At 55.4% G+C, this 21422-nt stretch overlaps 2 protein-coding genes across 6 annotated transcripts in view; one reads left to right on the top strand and one right to left on the bottom strand.

The window, feature by feature from the left end:
* Nucleotides 1–3995: 3995 nt before the first annotated feature.
* Nucleotides 3996–13145, top strand: LOC119107057 (ATP-binding cassette sub-family E member 1-like). The gene is given in 14 exon segments (XM_037230413.1): nt 3996–4020; nt 5726–5955; nt 6317–6532; nt 6870–7077; nt 7475–7661; nt 7980–8101; nt 8625–8725; nt 9142–9325; nt 9888–10003; nt 10381–10465; nt 10468–10576; nt 11123–11252; nt 12538–12642; nt 12932–13145. Coding segments are annotated over 13 exon segments (1824 nt in total). The 5' UTR covers nt 3996–4020; nt 5726–5742; the 3' UTR covers nt 12980–13145.
* A 4048-nt stretch (nt 13146–17193) lies between these two features.
* LOC119107055 (forkhead box protein P1) overlaps nt 17194–21422 on the bottom strand; it is a 52754-nt gene continuing 48525 nt past the window's right edge. For 4 of the 5 annotated variants that reach the window (XM_037230408.1, XM_037230411.1, XM_037230410.1 and 1 more), the window contains 5 exons: nt 20957–21111; nt 19645–19714; nt 19091–19227; nt 18651–18810; nt 17194–18359 (listed from right to left, as the gene is read on the bottom strand). In XM_037230408.1, coding sequence (XP_037086303.1) covers nt 18285–18359; nt 18651–18810; nt 19091–19227; nt 19645–19714; nt 20957–21111 — 597 coding nt within the window. In that variant the 3' untranslated portion in view covers nt 17194–18284. Of the gene's footprint in view, nt 18360–18650; nt 18811–19090; nt 19228–19644; nt 19715–20956; nt 21112–21299; nt 21422 lie in introns of all 5 variants that reach the window. The other variant, XM_037230409.1, reaches the window with a different exon arrangement.

The following is a 21422-nucleotide window of genomic DNA, read 5'->3' as shown; positions in this document are numbered from 1 at the left end:
ACGTAGAACAGCTCGGCCCACATGCGCATCAGCTGCTGGTGCGAAGGCCGACCGTACAGCTTCAGCAGACGGGACGGGTTCTGGTCACCGAGGCTCAGCGTCCTGCGCGGAAGATAGCGGCCAACGCTGCTGACACTTGGACACGCGAGAGGGACGGTGCAACATCGCTCGGGGAACAGCTGAGGCACGCGGACGTGGGGTAGATCGGAGCGATGGCATGATCATGATCAATGGCGGCTGAGTGCAAGCTTGAATCAAGACCGATGATGACAGAACTGATGCTTTTTGCTCAGATATGGGGGACGGAGCTCAGGTTTCAAGTAGCAATACCAGAAAATAACCGATGTTAGAAGCTCCCGTGATCAAAGTAGATCCTAGATTTGAAGCCCGGTGGTTGAAATGCAGTGGCAAAACTCGGCTTACAAGCCGCCGCCCCAGCAGCATCAGGGCGCACCTGGAGTCCCCCTTCGAGAAATGGTAGCTGGTGGCGGTGACCGCCAGTGCTCCACACTCTGACAACGGTTCCTCGACCAGCGGCGTCGCGGGGCGGAGGCTGGACGAGCCGCGCCGGATGGAGCCCGCTGAGTTGATGGGCTTCAGACCCATATCTGCGGCGTCAAAACATGTACAGCACACGTGGCAGCATGCGTAAATGGGCATCATCGTGCCCGGTCAGTGATGAGCGCGCACGGACCCAAAACAGCTGACGGCGGCGATAAGTTATATTTGCGGTCCAAACACGCCCGTTGCTTTAAAAGGCGGCAACCTATTGCTCTAAGCCCACAAATGGCAGTCACTGGCCACGTTTGTCGCGCTAGTTCAACGATGAGCGCCACGCAAGCCGCCGTCAGCGAACAGACACGGTACCGGCACGCCGGCGGACGGCGATACGCACGGGACAGGCCGGAGAGGACGGGCGGATGAAGGTGGGACGGAGAGGGCGGCAGATCGCGGGTAGGTCTGTAGCCTCGCCAAAAATTGTCTGAAAAACACTGACATGTCATGGAAGCAGCCAGCTGCATGGGCGTGGCCACGTCTCTAAAATTGTGGGGTGGAGGAGGAGACAGATCGCAATTAAAAGGGTCAAAGCGACATCTCGTAAACATCCTCGACACCTTAATATTTTCATGAACATTCTAAAAGGCAAGCAAGAAAAATATCCCTCCCATCCCACCCAAGTGGACGCACACATACACAGCTGCTCGGCATGACTTCAATACGGTCGACGCTTACGTCCGCCGCAGATCACCATACTTACTGCGACTCATGTACCACGACTCCACATCGCACGGCGATACGCGTCATGCGAGTTATCCACATCGCTGAAACGCGGCACAACACGCGGCATGGCACAGGACACTGCAAACCTCCGCATCCCGCAGTCACGCCAGCCGCGCGCGGGTCAGACACCACAGTTGATACAGGCTATAGGACCGGTGTGGCCGCCGCTCACCCTGGCTGGCGGCGTATCGGACGGGGCCGCCCTGCTCGGTGTGAAGCAGGGGCAGCGGCTGGGCGGAGCGGGGCCGGGCGCCGGGGGAGAGGTCCGACACAGCCCCCGGGTCAGGGTCACGTCCTGAGGACGACGGCTGGTCAGAGGGGAGGGGGACGGCGCCGGGGTTCACACAAAGTTTGACACAGCCCCCGCGTCAGGACTGGGGAGCGCGGCTGCTGAGCGGATCGGTTCAAATTAACCCAGGAGTGGGGGCAGGTCTTGAGGACTACCTCAGGAGCTGTACGTGAACTTAACATGAGGCGACAGCGAAAGCGACGCAGGCGTGCTTGACGTGCCTCCTCCCAGCAGCCAAACAAGTCGGCTGGCAGACGCGCACTGCCCAGGCTTGCGTTCTCAGCTGACGCGCGGCCCAGGCCGCTGCGTCGGCGCGACTGACTGAGATCCCCGCTGTGAACTCACCGGCGTCGGCGGCTGATGACTGGTGGTCGGCGTGGTCGGAGAAGACAGTATACTCGGACCGCTGTTGCCGGCCCGGTGGCCGGGGCTTCGGCCGCGCCACCCTCGCCCCTCCGTCGTCCGTCTCTGGTCTGGCAAGCAAGCCTTGACCAGGTCAGCTCACACTCAACTTGTGGGATACTAGGTCAATCTCGGTCAGACACGCAGACCAGTGGTCAACTCAGTACTGTCAGGAGGATACCAGTCTCATAGAAAATGCAAATGAGTGAGTGCAGTCCAGGACTTCAAAAATTAACAATAATTTTAAACATCACTTTGAATAAAATGCTGTGGGTGCATACTCAAAGAAATACTCAAAAGCTCAACATGTCATATCTAGGTATGCCTGACTGCTATATGGAATGTCATCCCAGAGCAAACCCCTGTCTGGCCACACACCAGTGCCTCCATTGCCAACACCCACCTGAAGTTGAATGGTGGCTCCGTTTCAGGGTCAGCCTTCACTGGCCTCTGTCTGGACTCAGCCTGGCGTTGTTTGGGCTGGGGCTGGCGCTGTGGACCGCCCCTTGGGGAGGCACTGGGTGCCAGACCATCCCCCACTGGTGGTACCCCCACCGGCTCCTGGACTGATGCCCGGGACACATCCCTTGACTGGTGATTCCCCCTCCTCTTTCCTGGTTGGTGCGGGCCTGGAACAGGGCAGGGCAGGTTGTAAGCAAGCACAGAGTCACTGTTGTATGGCATAAATGGGGCTTTGACTAGGAACAAAGCAGGCTGGATGGGATGGCAAACTTTTATAATTTTGTAAATTTCCTCTGCTCCCTTTTCCCTGGACTGAGGTGAATTAGAGGTCACCCTGAGGCAATGTCATGTTGACATATTTTGCTAAATAACCCTTGATAATGCTACAAATTTTCTGGTAATTCTGCAATTACTGCACGACACCCATAGGCCCCAAAGCACAAATATACTGTAGCAGAATACATGTGCAAAAAAGCAAATGTATAAAAGCAGTGCTCTAAAAACAAATAATGGATTACTAACCATTTGGCTTCTTTAATGGAGCTGAATATTGCGCTTGCTCCTGTTCTGGCTCACTGTCCCAGTCTGAGTCAGCCATTGGAAATGCAGTATCTGGACAGCCATAGCATGTCATACACATGCAATCAGAAAAGAGGTCAAATACACATATCTAGCCATCCTGGCCATTCCATCAGACAGCACACTGGCCTATTAAAGCTTCTGTGGGATATAAATGACCAGCAGGTTTACAAAAAGCCCTCCAAAACCGCGTAGAATTCCGGTAGTCAAACATTTTGTAGGTTACCCGAGTTACTGCCTTTAACTGGGCACTGTTTTATAAAATTTGCATCGTCATACTCTGCCTGGCATATATGTCATGGCATATACATTGTAAGCCGTCTTGGTTTCCTTTCCAGTGCTCAAAAGAACAACCGCGCCACCCACCCTGACCCCGTCGGCTGTACAGCGTGATAACTGAGGAAGGAATGCTGTTTTCATTAGTTTTGGTTTTGTTTACGCCCAACCACTGTATTTATTGCGCAGGTTTGGCCGCTTGTTATGGTAAACATTAATCTAGAACCATTGGTATATCTACTTTTGGGCAAAAATATGATATTTTGTGAGAAATGGCAGCTATAAAAAGAAAGAAGTAGTTTTTAAGGTAAATTTAAAATTTTTAACATATTTCTTTCTGCCCAAACAAACATAGAGAAGTCATCAAAAACTGCTACAAAAACAGCGCACATCGCCCGACCTCCAACCATCCACGCCTCCATGTTTCAAGCCACGAAGGACAAAACTTTATTTTATGACGTCATAAAAAAATGTTTAACGAATCATAGCGCAGGAACAATTGTAAATGACATCATATATTTCCCTTATAAGTATTTGGTTTGCTCACGGGTGTCTCCTGATGCCGGTTGGGTGTTCTCTTTCTGCCCTCACCCTTCGTCGAAAGGTACTTTCTCCTTAGTCGCGGAATATTTTGCATTTGTTTGTCGTTTTCCAGTTTGTGTATCAGTAAGACGTAGCTGCATTGAAGAACCAATCGGTGCTCTTATCCTTAAATGCATCAGATCGTCAGAGTAGGTTGGAACATGCTTTTGTTTTGGCCATATGCTGATCCGTTGCGTATGTTAGATTGTGCGTATATTTCTGTCCTTTCGCTAACGTGGCTGAATTTGGGCTATTAGATGGAGTGGCGTTTTGTTTGGTGGTATTGATATGTAAGATTTAAAAGAGACACAAAAATGTGCTGTATGAATGGAAAGTCCTACACGATTACTGCAAGTGTAATGTCCATCATGAGGCTCAGAGCCAGTCTTCATAAAACCATCCTCTGCACTGACCACTTGACAGCTATCAATGCGCTGAATCTTGGGCAGATTTGCATCAAATGCTGGCCTGGCAATAATGTTTTTTAAGAGATGCTTGCTGAAAGAAGGTTTGGGGTTATTTTCCTCTGATTTACCTGACAATGTCATGACTCTTTGCAACATTGACTTTCTATGTACTGAAATTGATGGAGGTTATGTCCCAAGCTCAGACTGTCAAACATATACTGCGCATACTGAAAAATTATTGTTCTGAGACTTGGCAGAATGCTTGATAGGTTTTGACATAATGTGTGGATTGCAGTCCTAGGTTCACAGTAAATTGTGAAATTGAGCTGGATGATAGGTTTTATGTTACTGTATAACCTAAATGCTATTTAGGATAATAAAATGTCTTTAACATTAGAAATATTAGCATGCCAATAGGTAAACAAGAACTGGGGTGATGTAAATAACAGGTTGATGGTATACAGTCCTCAATCCGTATCATTGAATGAGCCATGTTGGTAATCAAGGTTTAAAGAAAGGTGTGGGAATGATCTATGTTTATGGGTCATGGTTATCATTATCATCATACGTGCATTACCTGAAAAACCATCTCATGCACGATATTTGGCAGTACCAAGCTCACCCGAATCACTCAAAATGAAAGAGGAAACAATTTTGACCAATAGTTTGTTATATTGTCCTGCTTTACTTTCTCAGCATGCAGCTGTACAGGTGATCTAGTGGGCTTGGGTTTTGATGGTGTATGGTGACTAAGAACATGTTTTACATTAATATGTGAGTGGTGGGTTAGGAAAACAATAGGAGTGGCCAATACTACATTTGTATGTGTTTTTATTTTTAATTGGATAAAGGCTATCAGATTTATATCAGTTTAGTATTAGTATTAATTTCTGGGGGGGGGAGACATTTAAACTATGAATCATACAATTTTGTAGGTCATTCTAAGATGCTAGAATGTTGAAATAATGTTTTGGAATGTTGAACAATGGCTTGGTTCAACAAAGATGACAAAATAATCAACATTATTTTAGTTTGCTTCATCAGATTACATGGGCATGTATGGAGATATGATTGCAGATGGATTTTCAATGAATTTTGGGATCTTGTTTTTGTAGTAGTTTGAAAATCATAAACAGAGGGGGGGGGGAGATTATTCATACAAGACCTGTGATAGGACCATTCATCTCCACCTCCTGTTAAGTCACAGAAACATAGGGTCGGTTGGGCAGTCAGTCATGTGCGTAGTTCACTTGGCATCAAGTGGCCTCAAAAGTCAATGTGCCGGGAACTCCTCTCCTGCGTCTCTCCTGTGTCTGTAGACATAGTAGACACTGTAGACATCTGTGGTCGCCGTTTCCGGAGTAACCCTCAGCTGTGTCTATAGACATAACTCGGCACTAGAGGTCACCATTTCCGCGAGTAACCGGCCGCGTGCCCCGCCCGGCAGGGTGACCCACGGCAGTCATGTCCAAGCGACGCGGCGAGGACGAGGGCAGCAAGCTCACCCGTATCGCCGTCGTCAACGCCGACAGATGCAAGCCCAAGCGGTGTCGGCAGGAGTGCAAGCGCTCCTGCCCAGTGGTGCGCATGGGCAAGCTGTGCATAGAGGTGACGCCCAACGACAAGATCGCCATCATCTCTGAGGAGCTGTGCATTGGCTGCGGCATCTGCATTAAGGTGGGTGAGAAGCGTTCACGTGCGTCCCACTGCTGTCATTCACTTCTGCTTTGTTGTTAGTGTTGATGCACTGATCTCGTGTTTTGCTACATTCTGTTGGAGGTGGGATTCTATGTGTTTTGTAATGCATGCTACTGTGTGTACATTGGCATTGCCAAAAGGTGGGAAACACACCATTCAGTAGAAAAATGTGCTTTGCATAGTGTCTCAGCTGTGTTTGATCAGGTAACCTGGGTGCTGTTGCTAGGCCCTAGATGGGCACACTGATTCACTGCTAGATTCCCTAAACTGACGTCAAATGTCGGTCAGATACGTGCCGCCGCCCAGCTTCTGTCGTTCATCATCCGCGCCCGCCTTTCAGAAATGTCCGTTCGACGCCATCAACATCCTGAACCTGCCCAGCAACCTGGACAAGGAGACGACGCACCGTTACTCGCAGAACTCGTTCAAGCTGCACCGGCTGCCGATCCCGCGGCCGGGCGAGGTGCTGGGCCTGGTCGGCACCAACGGTATCGGCAAGTCCACCGCGCTCAAGATCCTCGCCGGAAAACAGAAGCCCAACCTGGGCAGGTTCAATGTGAGTGGGCAGCACTGGGGCGGTGTGAGCGACCCGCCGCGGCGGGCCGGGTGGGCGCCAGTCTGCCGCTGCGGGCCGCTGACCGTCTCCCCTGACATGAGCGCTGTCAGTTTGTGCAGGCTCGACAAACACCGGCTTATTTATATTTATAGAGCGAAGGTTTTGCAGGCATTGGCTATGTGCCTATGCCTACAAAATGTGTCGTTGTTCATCGTTTGTTTGTCGATGGGGTTGTTTTTTATCGGTCGGAACGTCTGTTGTAATTCCATCACCGTACAATCATTGCCGCACTGCGAGACTGCTTGCCTCGGTTGTCTCATGCTGGGCCCGTCCGCAGGATCCGCCGGACTGGACGGACATCCTGACGTACTTCCGCGGCTCGGAGCTGCAGAACTACTTTACCAAGATCCTGGAGGACGACCTCAAGGCCATCATCAAGCCGCAGTATGTGGACCAGATTCCCAAGGCGGTGCGCGGCTCTGTCCAACAGCTCCTAGACAAGAAGGACGAGATGGGCAACCAAACGGAAATCTGCGAGGCACTTGGTGAGAAAGGGCATTGCTGAGCTGACCTTATACGGGTCGACGTGTAGCGTGTGATTGTCGTTAAGAGGTATTTGATAATACTCTGCTGAAGAAAGCCCTGCGTGGTTTTTGCATTGAAAGTTTAATTATCTTTGTCCCTGGGAGGTGAGGCATGGGTGTGGAAAAACATGGAGAGGTTTCTGTAGTATCTTCGGTGCACTTGACTGATCTGAAGGCTTGCTGTCTTACTATTATCTTGGACTCCCCTCTCGCTCCGAAACTCCCGCTGCTTCTGCTCCCACTCCCACGCGGTTTAACGGACCAGACGCTATAGTGCCGACCTTAATGTTAGCTTTTTCGCCTTAGACCGCACGTAACAGTCGCATGCGCGCCGCCACTCACCACTCACCGCCGGCAGACTTGAACAACGTGCGGAATCGCAACGTGGAGAACCTGTCGGGCGGTGAGCTGCAGCGGTTCGCCTGCGCCATGGTCTGCATACAGAAGGCGGACATCTTCATGTTCGACGAGCCCTCCTCCTACCTGGACGTCAAGCAGCGTCTGCGGTGCGCCATCACCATCCGAAACCTGGTGTCGGAGAAAAAGTGAGCGCTGGCATTGGTGTCTTCCGTAATTCTGGCCGACGACTGTCGGGTGTCCGCCTTCGGAGCGCTGCGTATTGGTCCGCCTTTTGTTTTGGCGACTGGCCACTGCACACAACGGTTGGCGTCGCTGTCACGATGCTCTTTGATTGGTCACACACCAATGCTGTGGGACAGTGAAGTGACCCAGCCCTCAGCTATGCGAGCGACTGCTCCGCATATCGCACGGCAGCCAACTTGTGGGGATTGAAGAGAAACCATTTTGTTTGGGAGCTCGGCGACCGGTGTCTAAAGCCGTGTGCTGCGTGTGACCTCGGCCAGGTACGTGATAGTGGTGGAGCACGACCTGTCGGTGCTCGACTACCTCTCCGACTTCATCTGCTGCCTGTACGGCAGACCGGGCGTCTACGGCGTCGTCACCATGCCCTTCTCCGTGCGGGAAGGTGGGTCACTGGCCGGCCCGCCGAGTCAGCTCCGGGGAGCCGGTGGCGCGTGCGATCGGACCTCGCCTTCAGCCGTTCTCTGAACAGCGGCTAGCCGTGCGTCGCCGGACCGGGAACTAGCCGGCGCGCACCGGCGTTTATGTTGCACGGGTAGTGTTCGGGTCGGTATTGGCCCTGCGTCGCTGGCGGAGGCCGACCTGAGAGGGAGTCAACCGAGCTAGTTCAGTGTACAGTAAATGCGGAAGAAACCGAGACCTGCGTTGTCGCGAAAAATACTGCTGTAAACCTGATAATACGCAGGTTTCGCCCCTAAATGCATGCCATTGTCCTACCGTATACGTCTGTTTTACTATGATATCCGGGGGAATAAGGGCGGGGGGGGGGTCGGCTGCAAGAGTCATACAGAGTCTATACTATCTCCCAGTTGACTGAAATCGTTGCGTGACACATGAGACACGACGTACTGGCCGCCGGCTTCTGACGCGGGGCGCTGACAGCTGATACCGCCGCCTCTGCCCGGCAGGCATCAACATCTTCCTGGACGGCTACGTGCCGACGGAGAACCTGCGCTTCCGCGACGTCTCGCTCGTCTTCAAGGTGTCCGAGTCGGCCATGGAGGAGGAGGTAAGCTCGCGGTGGCGGTGGGACGGGCCCGCCGCCCACCGGGCTCAGCCCTGTGACCGGTGGGCGTTTCGACCCACTACGGAACGGGCGGGCGGCTCCGGCGCCCGTGACGGGCGGTGGATCGTCGGAGCTGCGATGCCGTGGTTCCTGTCGTGGTCTGGCGGCGCAGCCCGTCCGTCTCGCTGCCGTGCCTCTCGTCGGTTCACGGCTCATCATGGTGACAAGGGCGCGTCCATGCTACTCCGACTCTAGTGGATTAGTGATATATTCCGATAGTGAAATCGAAGCGTGCGCGGCGCAGTGTGATACAAACGTGTCCCCACGAAGGCCGTCGACGTGCGTCGAGGTGCGGCCCTTGCGGCAGCCGGCCGCCGTCCTGCGGCCCGCCTGACCAAGCTGCCGGCACCGCTTCTCAGGTGAAGCGGATGGCCCGCTACACGTACCCCGACATGAAGAAGAAGATGGGCGAGTTCGAGCTGACAGTGCACGCCGGTGACTTCACCGACTCCGAGATCCTGGTCATGCTCGGCGAGAACGGCACCGGCAAGACCACCTTCATCCGCATGATGGCCGGCAGACTCGCGCCGGACGAGGGCGCCGGTACGTAGGGAAGGGGAGAAGTGTTTGCCAGAGAAAAGGAGAGATCTGGCAGGGAGGAGGAGAGGCCTCCGTCGGGGACGAAGAGAGGCCTACGTCGGGAGGAAGAGGTCTGTCGAGGGGGAGGAAAGACCCGTCAGGCAGGAAGAGAGGTGTGTCAGGGAGGAGAAGTCTGCTAGGAAGGAGGAGAGGTGTGACGGGCTGCCTTGGATGGGCGAAAGACGAGAGTGGGATTTTTGGGTGGTAGGTTTAGTGATAAAGGAAAGGGCTGTGCTCGGAGCCGATAACGCAGCTCCCTCTTTACTGCAGTGGCAGGATGGCCATTTGGCTGCTGTGTCGAGCGTATTTTTGGAGGCTTCCAGTATGGAATGGATGGTTCGCACTGATAAGGTTTTCATTTTCATTGTCCTACGCGTTGTTAGTTCAAGACAAAAGCGGTGCTTACTTAAGCATCTTCCTAGCGTCGATATAAAGGCAGCGGCTCTGCGTCCGATTACCGGAGTCACCCCGCGCATGAGACTCACCGGAGCGCCGACTCCGACACCCGCCTGCCGCACCGTTTCAGAGGACGTGCCTCAGATGAACATCAGCTACAAGCCGCAGAAGATCTCGCCCAAGTCGACCGGCACCGTGCGTCAGCTGCTGCACGAGAAGATCCGCGACGCCTACATCCACCCCCAGGTACAGACTCGAACGTCGACCGCCCTCTGCCGCAGCGCCGAGGCGGCCGCTGCCGGCGATGCGCAGCCGCCTCCGCGAACCGGGTCCGGCGTTCTCTGGTCTGTGTTGATGTTGGTACAGTTGCAAATGAGCCGTAAACCGAAGCTCTGTCGAGGCGTTACTTGCTTAAAGGCTATTTTCTGCTAGTGCCGGTCTGGTGCCGTACTATGCCCCGACCGAGGTGCGCGGCTTGCGGCCGCCCTACGGTGGATAGCGCGGGTCTAGTGTGGCACCGGAGGTCGCTCGTCCCCGCCCCCGTCGTCCCCGTCCCCGCCGGTGCCGCCCGCGCGGCCTGCACGCCTACGCACCTGACTGGCCGCGCCCTCCGTCACCGCCAGTTCGTGACGGACGTCATGAAGCCGCTCAAGATCGACGACATCATCGACCAAGAGGTGCCGAACCTGTCCGGTGGTGAGCTGCAGCGGTGGCCATCACGCTCTGCCTGGGCAAGCCGGCCGACGTGTACCTGATCGACGAGCCGTCGGCCTACCTCGACTCCGAGCAGCGACTGGTCGCTGCCAAGGTCATCAAGAGGTCAGTGGGGGGGGGGGGGGGGGGGGGGGGGGGGGGGGGGGGGGGGGTCGCGGCGGCGCCCGGTTGCGACAGAGAGCGCCGAAATGTTGGTCTACAGCGGCCGGCGACGTGTGAGTGGTTCAGTCAAGGCTGTTGAGATTCCCAAATGTGTGACACTCGTCCGCACGCTTTGAGTCAGAGCAGCGTTTGTCGCCCTCGGGGTCATCAGAAGGTCATCGCTGAGGAGCCTGCTGGCCTGCCGCGGCTGCACCCCGGTGGCTTGAGATTGGTGGCGTGTAACCGACAGGTAGCTCGGTGTTGGCTCAGCTGCTTCGGCAGGCCCGCACTGAAGCATGTTTGCCACCTGTGTTTGCTGTTGGCTATTTATTTATAGTGAGTTTGTTCAGCTGTTCAGGGCCGCAGATGACTGCGTCGTTTTTGCAAAGCTTTCAATGCAACCGACCAGGCAGGCTTTTGGTGACGCGGGTTCGTTTGATAGTCTAAGTCGTCGTCTAAGGTCTAAGTCGTCTAAGGCGTCGCTCACCGCGTGGGACGGCGCGTCGGCAGGTTCATCCTGCACGCCAAGAAGACTGGCTTCGTGGTGGAGCACGACTTCATCATGGCGACGTACCTGGCCGACCGCGTGATCGTGTTCGAGGGCCAGCCGTCGATCTCGACCGAGGCCAACTCGCCGCAGGTGAGGCGGCGCGCGCGGCTCAGCGGCGGTGGCGCGCCGCCGCCGGACGGCCGCACGCCGACGGCGCGCCCCCGCGTGCCGGAAAACGGCATTGTTTGTTTGCTGGCGGCTTGGGATGTACTGAGTCACGTGGCCTGTGCTGTTTGCGGCAGGCTGAGTGTGAACGTTTTGTGTCTCGTTTGTGTCCCGGTCGCCCGGCTGGAGGTTGAGAAAGTTGGGGCGGCATTCCATCATGCGCGGCATGTTTCGGGGCGGTGATTGCTGTTGCGGTTGCCACTTGGTTATTGGCGGATGACACGCGGGACACCGACGATCCGTGTGGTTATTGGCGGACGACACACGGGGCACCGGCGATCAGGATGGTAATTGGTGGACGACGCACGGGACACCGGCGATCAGGATGGTAATTGGTGGATGACGCACGGGACACCGGCGATCCGGATGGTAATTGGTAGATGAAGCACGTCACCGGCGATCCGGATGGTCTCGGCGTCGGAACAAGTGGCCGACGAATCGGTCCGTCACACGGTCAGGAAAGAGGGAGGGAGGGGCACGGTTGTGTGCACTTGCCGTCTGGTGTTAGGGTAGGGTGAATCGCAGTTGCACGCCAGTGTCTTAAGTGTCGAGGGAACTCTGTGACTTCTGTAAAGAAACGTGGACAGGGGATCGTAATGCATGAACTTGACCAACATGCGTGTCACGTAGAACATAGGGCAGACATCGCCCGGGGATCGAGAGAGAAAAGCTCCGGGAAGGCATTCAAATTGCGTTACTTTTAACGCAGAACGGATCTTGGTAAAACCAATGAGGACCATTTTCTACCAAAATCAGCCAATATTACCTTTGATGCGGTCTTGCTGCTGCCTTACTCTCTCATCCATGGGCAGCTTTTACACGTTTAAATGCAAGTTGTGCTTGTGTTAACTTCCGTCATGATAGACCTATGAAGCCGGTTCGAGCCAGACTTGGCCTCTGCACCCACTGCTGTGAAATGTGCGGAAGGATTTGCTAATCATTGGCAAACTCCTGGCCGGTGGCTTGCGTAACTTGTCTGTGACGCACATATCCGCCCACTGCAAACTGGAGCACTGGCGTCGGATTTGACTGAGGGACTGCGCCTTAGGCTGGGTCGGGCTGGGCCTCCGGTGACCCAGCGTGGCGCGATGGCGGCACTCTTAGATGGCGACACACTTCTGCTGGCCCAGGCGCTGACGCTTCTCCGTGAGGCTCGGTGATGTGTGACACTGCTGGCCTGTGGTGACGTGCGGGGGTTCGGCTGCCGCAGACGCTGCTGGCGGGCATGAACAAATTCCTGTCGCAGCTGGAGATCACGTTCCGGAGAGATCCCAACAACTACAGGCCCAGGATCAACAAGATGCACTCGGTGAAGGTATGACAGACAGTACAGTCTGCCCGATGCATGGACGTTTGGATGCGCCCTCGGGGTTTTGTCTGGTGGCACAGTAAGGTCAGCCAATGTAGGCTCGCGTGGTCAGCCCAGCTGATGAATGTTGCGTGCTTCTCAGGCTTGTTGTCCTTCCAGGGCGCGTCATTGAAGTCGGCCGCCGATTTTCCAGTTGTTCAGAAAAAGTGCATCACATCCAGTCGTTTGCCGATACTGATACCGGCCCTTTCACTGCCGCGCTTGCCTGGACTGATATCCTCGCCTCTGCCCGCAGGACACCGAACAGAAGAAGGGTGGCAACTACTTCTTCCTGGAGGACTAGGTCTGCTCTGCTGACCGCGGTGCTGGGCTCACACTCGTACCGAAGCCACCCCTGATCTAACCTGACGTGACCTGACGTGACGTGACGTGACCTGACCTGCGGCTTCTGAAGCCCTGCACCGTCTGACGGCGCGCCGGTGGCGCAATACACAGATCAGGGGACGGCGTGTCTGGAGGTGACTGAGCTGCGCTGCGGGAGAGGGAGCGGACCGACCGCCTGGGACGGAGCGTGCCGCTCGGCTGGTCCGCCTGCCGGGCGGGCCAGCCGCGTGGCACGGAGGGCGGACCAGCCGCGTGGCACGGAAGGCGGACCAGCCGCTTGGCACGGAGGGCGGGCCAGCCGCGTGGCACGGAGGGCGGACCAGCCACTTGGCACGGAGGGCGGACCAACTGCGTGGCACGGAAGGCGGACCAGCCGCTTGGCACGGAGGGCGGGCCAGCCGCGTGGCACGGAGGGCGGACCAGCCGCGTGGCACGGAAGGCGGACCAACCGCTTGGCACGGAGGGCGGGCCAGCCGCGTGGCACGGAGGACGAACCTGACACTTGGCACGGAGGGTGGCGCCCGAGCGAGGTGCCCCAACACTCCGAAAGATGTTAGCGTACGGTCATCCGTTACACATCCCGCGCTGGAGGGTCCGTCATGACTGTTATCTAGCATGAGTATGGGTCCATGTTACCACGTTAGCTGTAATCGGCACTGTGTGGCGTATGCTCGGGTCTTCCCATGGACGTCATTGTTACACGGATAGTTACTTGTGCATTGTGGGGGCTGCAACCGAGCGGAAGACTGAAGGTTTTCCGCGCCGTCGGCTACCGTTTGCGCCATGCGGAAGTTGGTTACGAATGTGGGATGTGTTTGAACCAACAATGCACGTATTTTTGTAGTTGGCGCCCATTGACGTGTCGGATGTCAGGAGCCTGGCCTTTGATCTGGCGCTGCTGTTGGACCAACGCCACTTACAGTCGAAGCCTGGCCGAAAATGAGCCGGCTGAACCCCTTAGCGCAACACCGAGCTTGTCGACAAGTGCCCTGATCCACCGTCTTGACGGTTCTCCAGGGATTGGGCAATGGAATGCACAGGGCAGTTTCGAACTGTCTTGAGGCACTTGCCTGCGCTGTGCAAACGCGGCTCGACGTTATTCAGCCGGCGCTACGGCGCGAGGGCACCGTAACAGCGCAGTCGTGTGGAAGGCGGCAGGTGTATGCAGGAGTTTGCGGCGAGGGAGGGCCACAACTCAAATATTGGTATCGACAGCGTCGCAGTGCGAGGTTTATTGCATCGCACAAAATGGCACGTGTTCTTCATCCAGTTTGCAGTCCAGCTAGAGCATGCAATTGCCGACATGTGCCAGCGCACATAATGCATGTAGATTTTGTACGGAGAGGTTTCGTTCCCCCGGGGCTACTAAGCGAATACGTCCCTGCGGGGCGTTTAATTCGCGTTATGGTGCTTCACGGGTTCATCGGCGGCAACGCTATCTGAGAAGTGAACGTGAAGCTATACGAGCGCGCGTTAAGGATGTAAGCTTACGCCCCTTTGTATGCAAGTATGTTGCTTTGCAGCACGATCATGCTCTCGCGTTTTTTAAAATAATTACCGCATATAAAAAACAGGAAAGTTTTTGCCTGCGGGTAGACCAGAAGCCACCGGCGAGCGGCACCAAGAGAGAGAGAGAGAGAGAGTCCCAAAGTGCGAGGATACAGCATCACAAACTTCGTGTGGGAGTGATATCCAAAGCAAGGCACCTCAGAGTGCGCGGGTGTGCCACGTAACAGGATGCGTAATCAGCAATGTCCTTGACGTCATCGATGCTGGACAGGCCGACAGGATGCCGGACAATTGCCGACATGTGCCAGCGCGTAATGCATGTCGTAGATTTTGTACGGAGAGGTTTCGTTCCCCCGGGGCTACTAAGCGAATACGTCCCTGCGGGGCGTTTAATTCGCGTTATGGCGCTTCACGGGTTCATCGGTGGCAATGCTATCTAAGAAGTGAACATGAAGCTATACGAGCGCGCGTTAAGGATGTAAGCTTACGCCCCTTTGCATGCGAGTATGCTGATTTGCAGCAGGGTCATGCTCGTGTTTATTTAATAAGTTGGATAAATAATTATCGCATATTAAAAACAGAAAAGTTTTTGGCTGTGCGGGTAGACCACAAACCACCGGCGAGCGACACCGAGAGAGAGAGAGAGAGAGGGAGATGGGGAAAGAGAGAGAGAGAGAGAGAGAGAGAGAGAGAGAGAGAGAGAGAGAGAGAGAGAGAGAGAGAGAGAGAGTCCCAAGGCGCGAGGATTCAGCCCCACAAACTTCGTGTGGGAGTGATATCCAAAGCAAGACAACTCGGAGCGCACGGGTGTACCACGTAACAGGATGCGGTAATCAGCAATGTCCTTGGCGTCATCGATGCTGGACGGGCTGTCATGTGATGCAACGATTCAAAATAAGTACCTTGAACAATTCGAATGATGAATCGGATGGTTTATGCAGCCAATCACCCACACGCCGGCACCCTGGTTCGCCCACATTAGTTGTGCCTGCCTGCAGCATGGTGCCAATATCGCTTGAGCATGGATTTGGATGGCGCTGCTTTTGAAGCGCTCTTCGCAGATGTTTTCGTGTCATCTGGTGAGTTTTTGCTGTAAAAACAGTAGAACCCTGTGCTGACATCAGTAAAAGGTGGACCTTCCCAATGCATCTGGGAAAACTTGCATACTTATTTAGAAATGCATACATCTCCAAAGATTAAGCCTATCAGGCTAGTGCTTCGGTCGCGTGGGATCACATGCTATTCTCATTTTGTACCGAGCTATTCGTGGGTGTGGTGGTGGAATGAGGTGGTTCACCCCAGACCACTGGAGTTGACCCATCTTCAGAAAGCATAAAAGTGGGCTGCACGCCTCACTGCTAGTTAAGACGCCATCCTTTGCTCAGGAGCTGCGAAGCTGCTGGCCTACAAATGGCATCAGCTGGGGGCAGCTGGGACTTCTCATTGAAAGACATGTTATCTTTTATTTCAGCGTTTTGCTGCTCGCCCGCCAGCTTTGACAAGTTGTGAGGCGAAAGCATGCTTGTCGGACAAAGTTACTGGTTTCACATGTGCCGCCCGCAATTTTGAACGCATTGGCGTCTTGCCACGCCTGCGGTGACCTGGTCAAGTTGAACGTCGCGACCATACACGGATGATCATGGATCACTGATGCGGTGAGGGGCGACGGCTCGACGCTGGTGTTTCGCGGGCAGGGTATCGTGTGGCGTCGCGATTGATTCGTACAGAAACACAGAAACAGATGCTCTTTTGTGGCACGGTACTTGGGTTTTTAGGAGCGCGTCGACTGCAGCAGTCATTTTGCCCCCCCCCCCCCCCACACACACACTGTTCTGTTAAACCGCTCTTACTCACCAAACTTGAATGAGGCGCATCAAAGCAGGTGCCATACACAGTCACAAAACATTTAAAAGGACAGTTCATTGTATTAAAGGCTATTAGCTTCACAAATTACAAAAAAGGATCGTGGTTGGTCATAACTGCTGTCTTATGCAGTATTATCATACCTGCTTGTGAAACGAAGCTGGCGTGATGTCCGTTGACCTGCGTAGCGGTGAAGCTTCGGCGTGTGATCCAGGTGAAGTCGGCGCTTGGTTCCAACGATTTCGCTGCTCGGAAGGGTTTTGCTCAGGCAGACACGGTTTGAGGAGAAGCATTTATTGTCTACTGTTAACCACTGTACTACTGACAGGCGGCTGATATGGAGGGCAACCACTCCTCCACCTATCTCCTCCGAGCTGACACATGTGACAGAACTAGGAACTAAAAGCTTCAGCGGTCACAACAGGTGGAGGTATTGCGCCATGAAACAATTTAGCGCGTAACTGTTATTGCTTACCATATGGAAATTTCGGGGGCTATGGTGGTACACAGCTACAAAATGTACACAGTTTTTGATTGTCTTTGGCTGTCAACCGGCTGTTTGGGGAATCTAAAGCACTTTCAAGGAGAGTTGCGCCTCGGAGAATCCAGTGGTCAAGTGAACAATACATAACATTCAACGAACGGCGCCGACCGCGGCCACATCGAAACCGAAATGTGCATGCTAGGCGCCGCAGCGCGCCGGCGTGGGGCACGCCGTGGCGCGCGCGTCCAGCGCGCCGGCGCGAGGCACGCCGCAGCGCGCGCGTCCGGCGCGCCGGCGTGAGGCACGCCGCGGCGCCGGCGGCGTGAGAAAGGAATGTGTCAACACAAAATGCACGAGACTCCCGGGAGGTCCATTGGCACAAGCAGACATACTGGGAAACAGAACCGACGACAGACGCAAACATACGGGCGCGGCGGAGAACGGAGGACACACTGTTGTCCGACCGGAGGGTGGCAGCACAGGGCGGCCGAGTTGACCCGATTTATGATCCCTGATACGCCGGCGGCCCTTAACGCGCGCGTTGCCAGGGGCTCAGCCCCATCCCCGGCGGCAGCCGCCACGAGGCCGCGGCCCGCTCCTAAGCTCAAAGCGCGGCCCACCGAAGTCGAGGCCCCAAAACAACCATGCTAAAATACCAGCTCGGCAGCCGTCAGCCCGGCTGTCCCTGCCCTCACGCCCTCGCGTCCTAAGACGCCTCTGCACTGTCGAGCCGTACAAAAATGGTTGTCACAACGACACTAGTTATGGAGAGTTGCACTGGAGTGGGGCGCGGAGTCCGCCATGGCGGCGGACAGCCGCGCGGAGGGCTGGCCGGGAGATCCTATGGCATCAACACGCATCTCTGCAAGCTTTGTACTGGGTGTACCGACAGGGAGCTACTGCGGGCGGCCTCCGAGCGAGACGTACCGGCAGGCTTTCGGGAGGGTGGCTGATGACAGGCGAGTGGTAACACAAAAAACGCAAGGAAACTGCGCCTGCAAGCGGTGAGCTGACACGTGGCTCTCCGCAACGAAACCCGTAGGATGAGGTTGAACAACTGTACACAACATGCACACAGGTACAAAAACCCGCGGCGGCATTCCCCGGTGCGCACGCGCACCCGACAAACACAACTAACCCAAACAGAGCGGTGGCGGCGATTGTACATTGTACACGCACCTGAACGCCCCTCGAGAATACGTTTGATTTGAGACAGCGGAGGGCGAGAGAGCGTCCTTGCGCCGCAGTGGCGCCATCTACTGACGACCTGGCCACACGATAGCACACATCGACGCCGCTAGGCGGCAGTCCTCCGGGCCGCACCGGAGCGCGCCAGGTTGGTCACGGGCCGCGCCAGGCGCCGCGCCGCGTGGCCCCAGGTATTGCTGGGCCGGTGGGGCGTGCGGACTCATGCCGTCGCCGTCTCCGCCATCGTCTGGCCGCCGTCCGCGTACTCAGACTTGATCAGCGACATGCTCAGGTTCTGCGGAGCGCATTGCCTCGGTCACCGGTCGGCGTGTGTCGCTCATGCTTTGAACGGAGATGGAAGTGAGCGCGCTTGCTACGGTGATGCGCCAGAAGCAATCATCCATCATAAAAATGTTGGTCAGCACTAGCGCCTTTGGTTTCCCAACGGTTCAACGTGCATAGGCAACTTCGAACGTTGCGCACTTTATCCAGGCCGTCAGTTTTGTGTGCATCACATCACAGGCCAGAAAGAGTGGCACTGTAACGCGTAACACGATGAACGCCTGTACCCAAGACTCCCCCGTACCTCGGCGCGACTGATGGGGGGCGCCGCCGCTCCCTCGCGGGTGGCGCCACCGTCGCGCGAGTCCGGATCGGGACTGTGCGCCGCGTCATAGTCGGACTTGACCAGCGGCTGGCTGAACATGTCCATGGCTGGACCGCGGGAGTCCTGGTCCGGGCTGGGGCTGCAAACAGCGCGTAAACGGCCGGGTCAACATGCGCCGAGAATGCCGCAAGACGCAATCGCATACTGCGACAGGCCTGCAACAGTACTGTTTGTCTGATATAACCTGCCACCAGATCGATGGGAAGTCACTGACTTGAAGGGTCGCTGTATGGGCAATTTTAGTCCAATATGACGGTTTCCGCCGCCCGCTGTTGGCTGAAATGCAGAAAGGAACTGAACGTAAATAGCATAGGCACCTGCCATCTGTTAGCCCCGTGCTGTCTGGGCGGGGCACGTACCTGGCGTGCCGGTACTGTCTGGGGGACGGTGACCGCCGGTGCATGCCCAGCAGGGTCGGCGCCTCCCGCTCGCGCATCTCCCGCAGGCGGTCCGCGGCGTTCGTCATGAACGGCAGCGTGGAGTCCGCCAACGCCGACTGGGAAACGCCAGAAGCGGGTGGTGTTAGACGCGGCTAGAATACGAGGTCGAACACCCTCTAGGAATGTATACAATACACAACTGCGTTTGAACCAACCAACCGCTACGTTGGCCCCTCTCGGTGTTCCGAAACAAACTTAGCGGAGCGGAGACGATCACGCTGGTCCTACCTTCCCACGTATTTACCGGCTAAGGCCATTAACGTTGCCATCCCCCACGATGACAATGCGATGATGACAGCAATCACTGTCGCTTGGGGAGAACGGACGACCGTCTCCCATCAACCGGACGACCGTCTCCCATCAACCGTCAACAGGGCGAGCCCGGTTCGAAAACAGCGGCCCGTGAGAGGCGGCGGCGGCGGTCCGTCCCGGGTCTCGGGGGAGCCGTCCCGGCTGGCAGAGCGGCGGCGCACCTGTAGGCTGGCGTTGATGGCGTCCCCGTACAGTGTGGGACTGCTGGAGAGCGTGGGACTGCGCGCCTGCCTGCGGGACGGCCGATCAAGGTCAGTGCGCCCGCGCCAGCTGGCGGCTCCGCTGGCGCGCCCACCGCCTCACTCAATGGCAGCCCTGTCTCGTGGGAAGACGTCAGGTAACAAACTGGCTTACTCTTGTGTCGAAATCATTTCATCAACTGCGATTAGACTATGAGAACATTTTTGACATATTTACTCGAACTCGTGACTCGAAAATCTTAGCGTTGCAGTTTGACACTTTTTACTGTATTGACGTGTTTGTATATGAGAGACACCGGCGCCATATCCTACTGATGTTGATAAATTTGCAGCAATCAAAAGGATTATGATATTTATCTTGGCTGAGTGTAGAGTCACGCTGCTTAAAAGGAAGAAAGATGAGTTCATGCATGCGTGGCCTTTACATGAAAAGAATTTGGGTATTCTTCACGCACTAGCTAGGGACACTCACGAATATCATGCCAACACCGTGTTTGGAAGGGAAATACGTGCAGCAGAACAAATGCAGTAGGCCAAGTCAATATGACAAGGCAAAAATGGCTCTCCGATATGTGAATATATCGGTGACAACACACCACACGAGATGTTTCCGACAAAGCGCTTGGACAGTGCGTGGGACAAAAATGTGGTGCAAAAGAGGCAAGAAGAATCGACAGAGGATCAAGACGGTTGAGAATATGCGAGCTTTACCGAGTGTTTCATTTGGTTTGTCAGCTGTGCTTCCTTTCCAAACCTCATTGTTAGTAGCTATCGCTAACTGATTGCTATGCTAGTTGTTCACCCAACATAAGCGAGCGGGGGAAGGATTGGAAGTGTAGCTCAGTTAAAAACTGCTAACGACTTTCGAAACGTTTTAGAACACAAAAATCGCATCGAATAATGACTAGTTAATGTCTCTAACTGTCAAAAAACAAAAGAAGCAGACGGGAACGCACGCAACCAAACAAGCAAACAAAGTCTCGGGGCTCTGTGAGCTAACGTGGGAGCGGTTTCCTGACGCCCGAGCCGATCAAACCCCGCAGCTCGCTGGTACCAGGCAGCCAGGCGCGCCATTACTCGGCCCAGCAGCGACTGAGGCGGGGCTGGCGGCTGGCCCACGCGGCCGTTTTCGGTCCGTGAGGACGGTCTGTGCCGACTGAGCAGGGCGCCGCAGTGCGGCGGCGACTGGGAACGTTGGCTCACTGTGCCCGGGTGGCGGCGGCGGCGGCGGCGGCAGCGGTGGTTCGGCATGCGGGGAATGGGCGACGCTTACTCCTTGGCTGGGCCGAGCTCGAGTTTTCTGGGACGGCCTCGTGACAGATGGCGACGCTTGATGAACTCGGAATCATCGACCGTCCAGTACGAACCAAAGTCGTCTTCATACCTCACGAAACACTTGTGGAGGGAGAGGTTGGTGCGGATCGCGTTCTATGCAGGCAGTGGGAGTAGTAAGCCACAGAGTGTGAAAAAGCCCGAATAAAAACGGCGAGTGTCCTCCCGGCGGCAGGTCGACCTTAGCCACCTGGTAGCGATATCAGGCACCTCAGTTGGCCGATCTCATCTATAGGTGGCTGCCGTCGACGTGCCCTCGGGGAACAAAACCGCCTCAGACATACCCCGTTGACCTCTGCGGACGACGTTTGCAAAATTCCACTTCATCTACTGTCCACACGGCGCCCTTGACGTTTTCCACCCTGGTAAAACACTTGTGGAGGGACAGGTTGTGGCGGACTGCGTTC

The sequence above is a fragment of the Pollicipes pollicipes genome, unplaced genomic scaffold, assembly GCF_011947565.3.
Source record: "Pollicipes pollicipes isolate AB1234 unplaced genomic scaffold, Ppol_2.1 Scaffold_6686;HRSCAF=7923_pilon_pilon_pilon, whole genome shotgun sequence".
NCBI classification, from domain to species: domain Eukaryota; kingdom Metazoa; phylum Arthropoda; class Thecostraca; order Pollicipedomorpha; family Pollicipedidae; genus Pollicipes; species Pollicipes pollicipes.
Note: the sequence above shows the minus strand (reverse complement) of the source record. Positions and strands in the feature narration are given on the sequence as shown.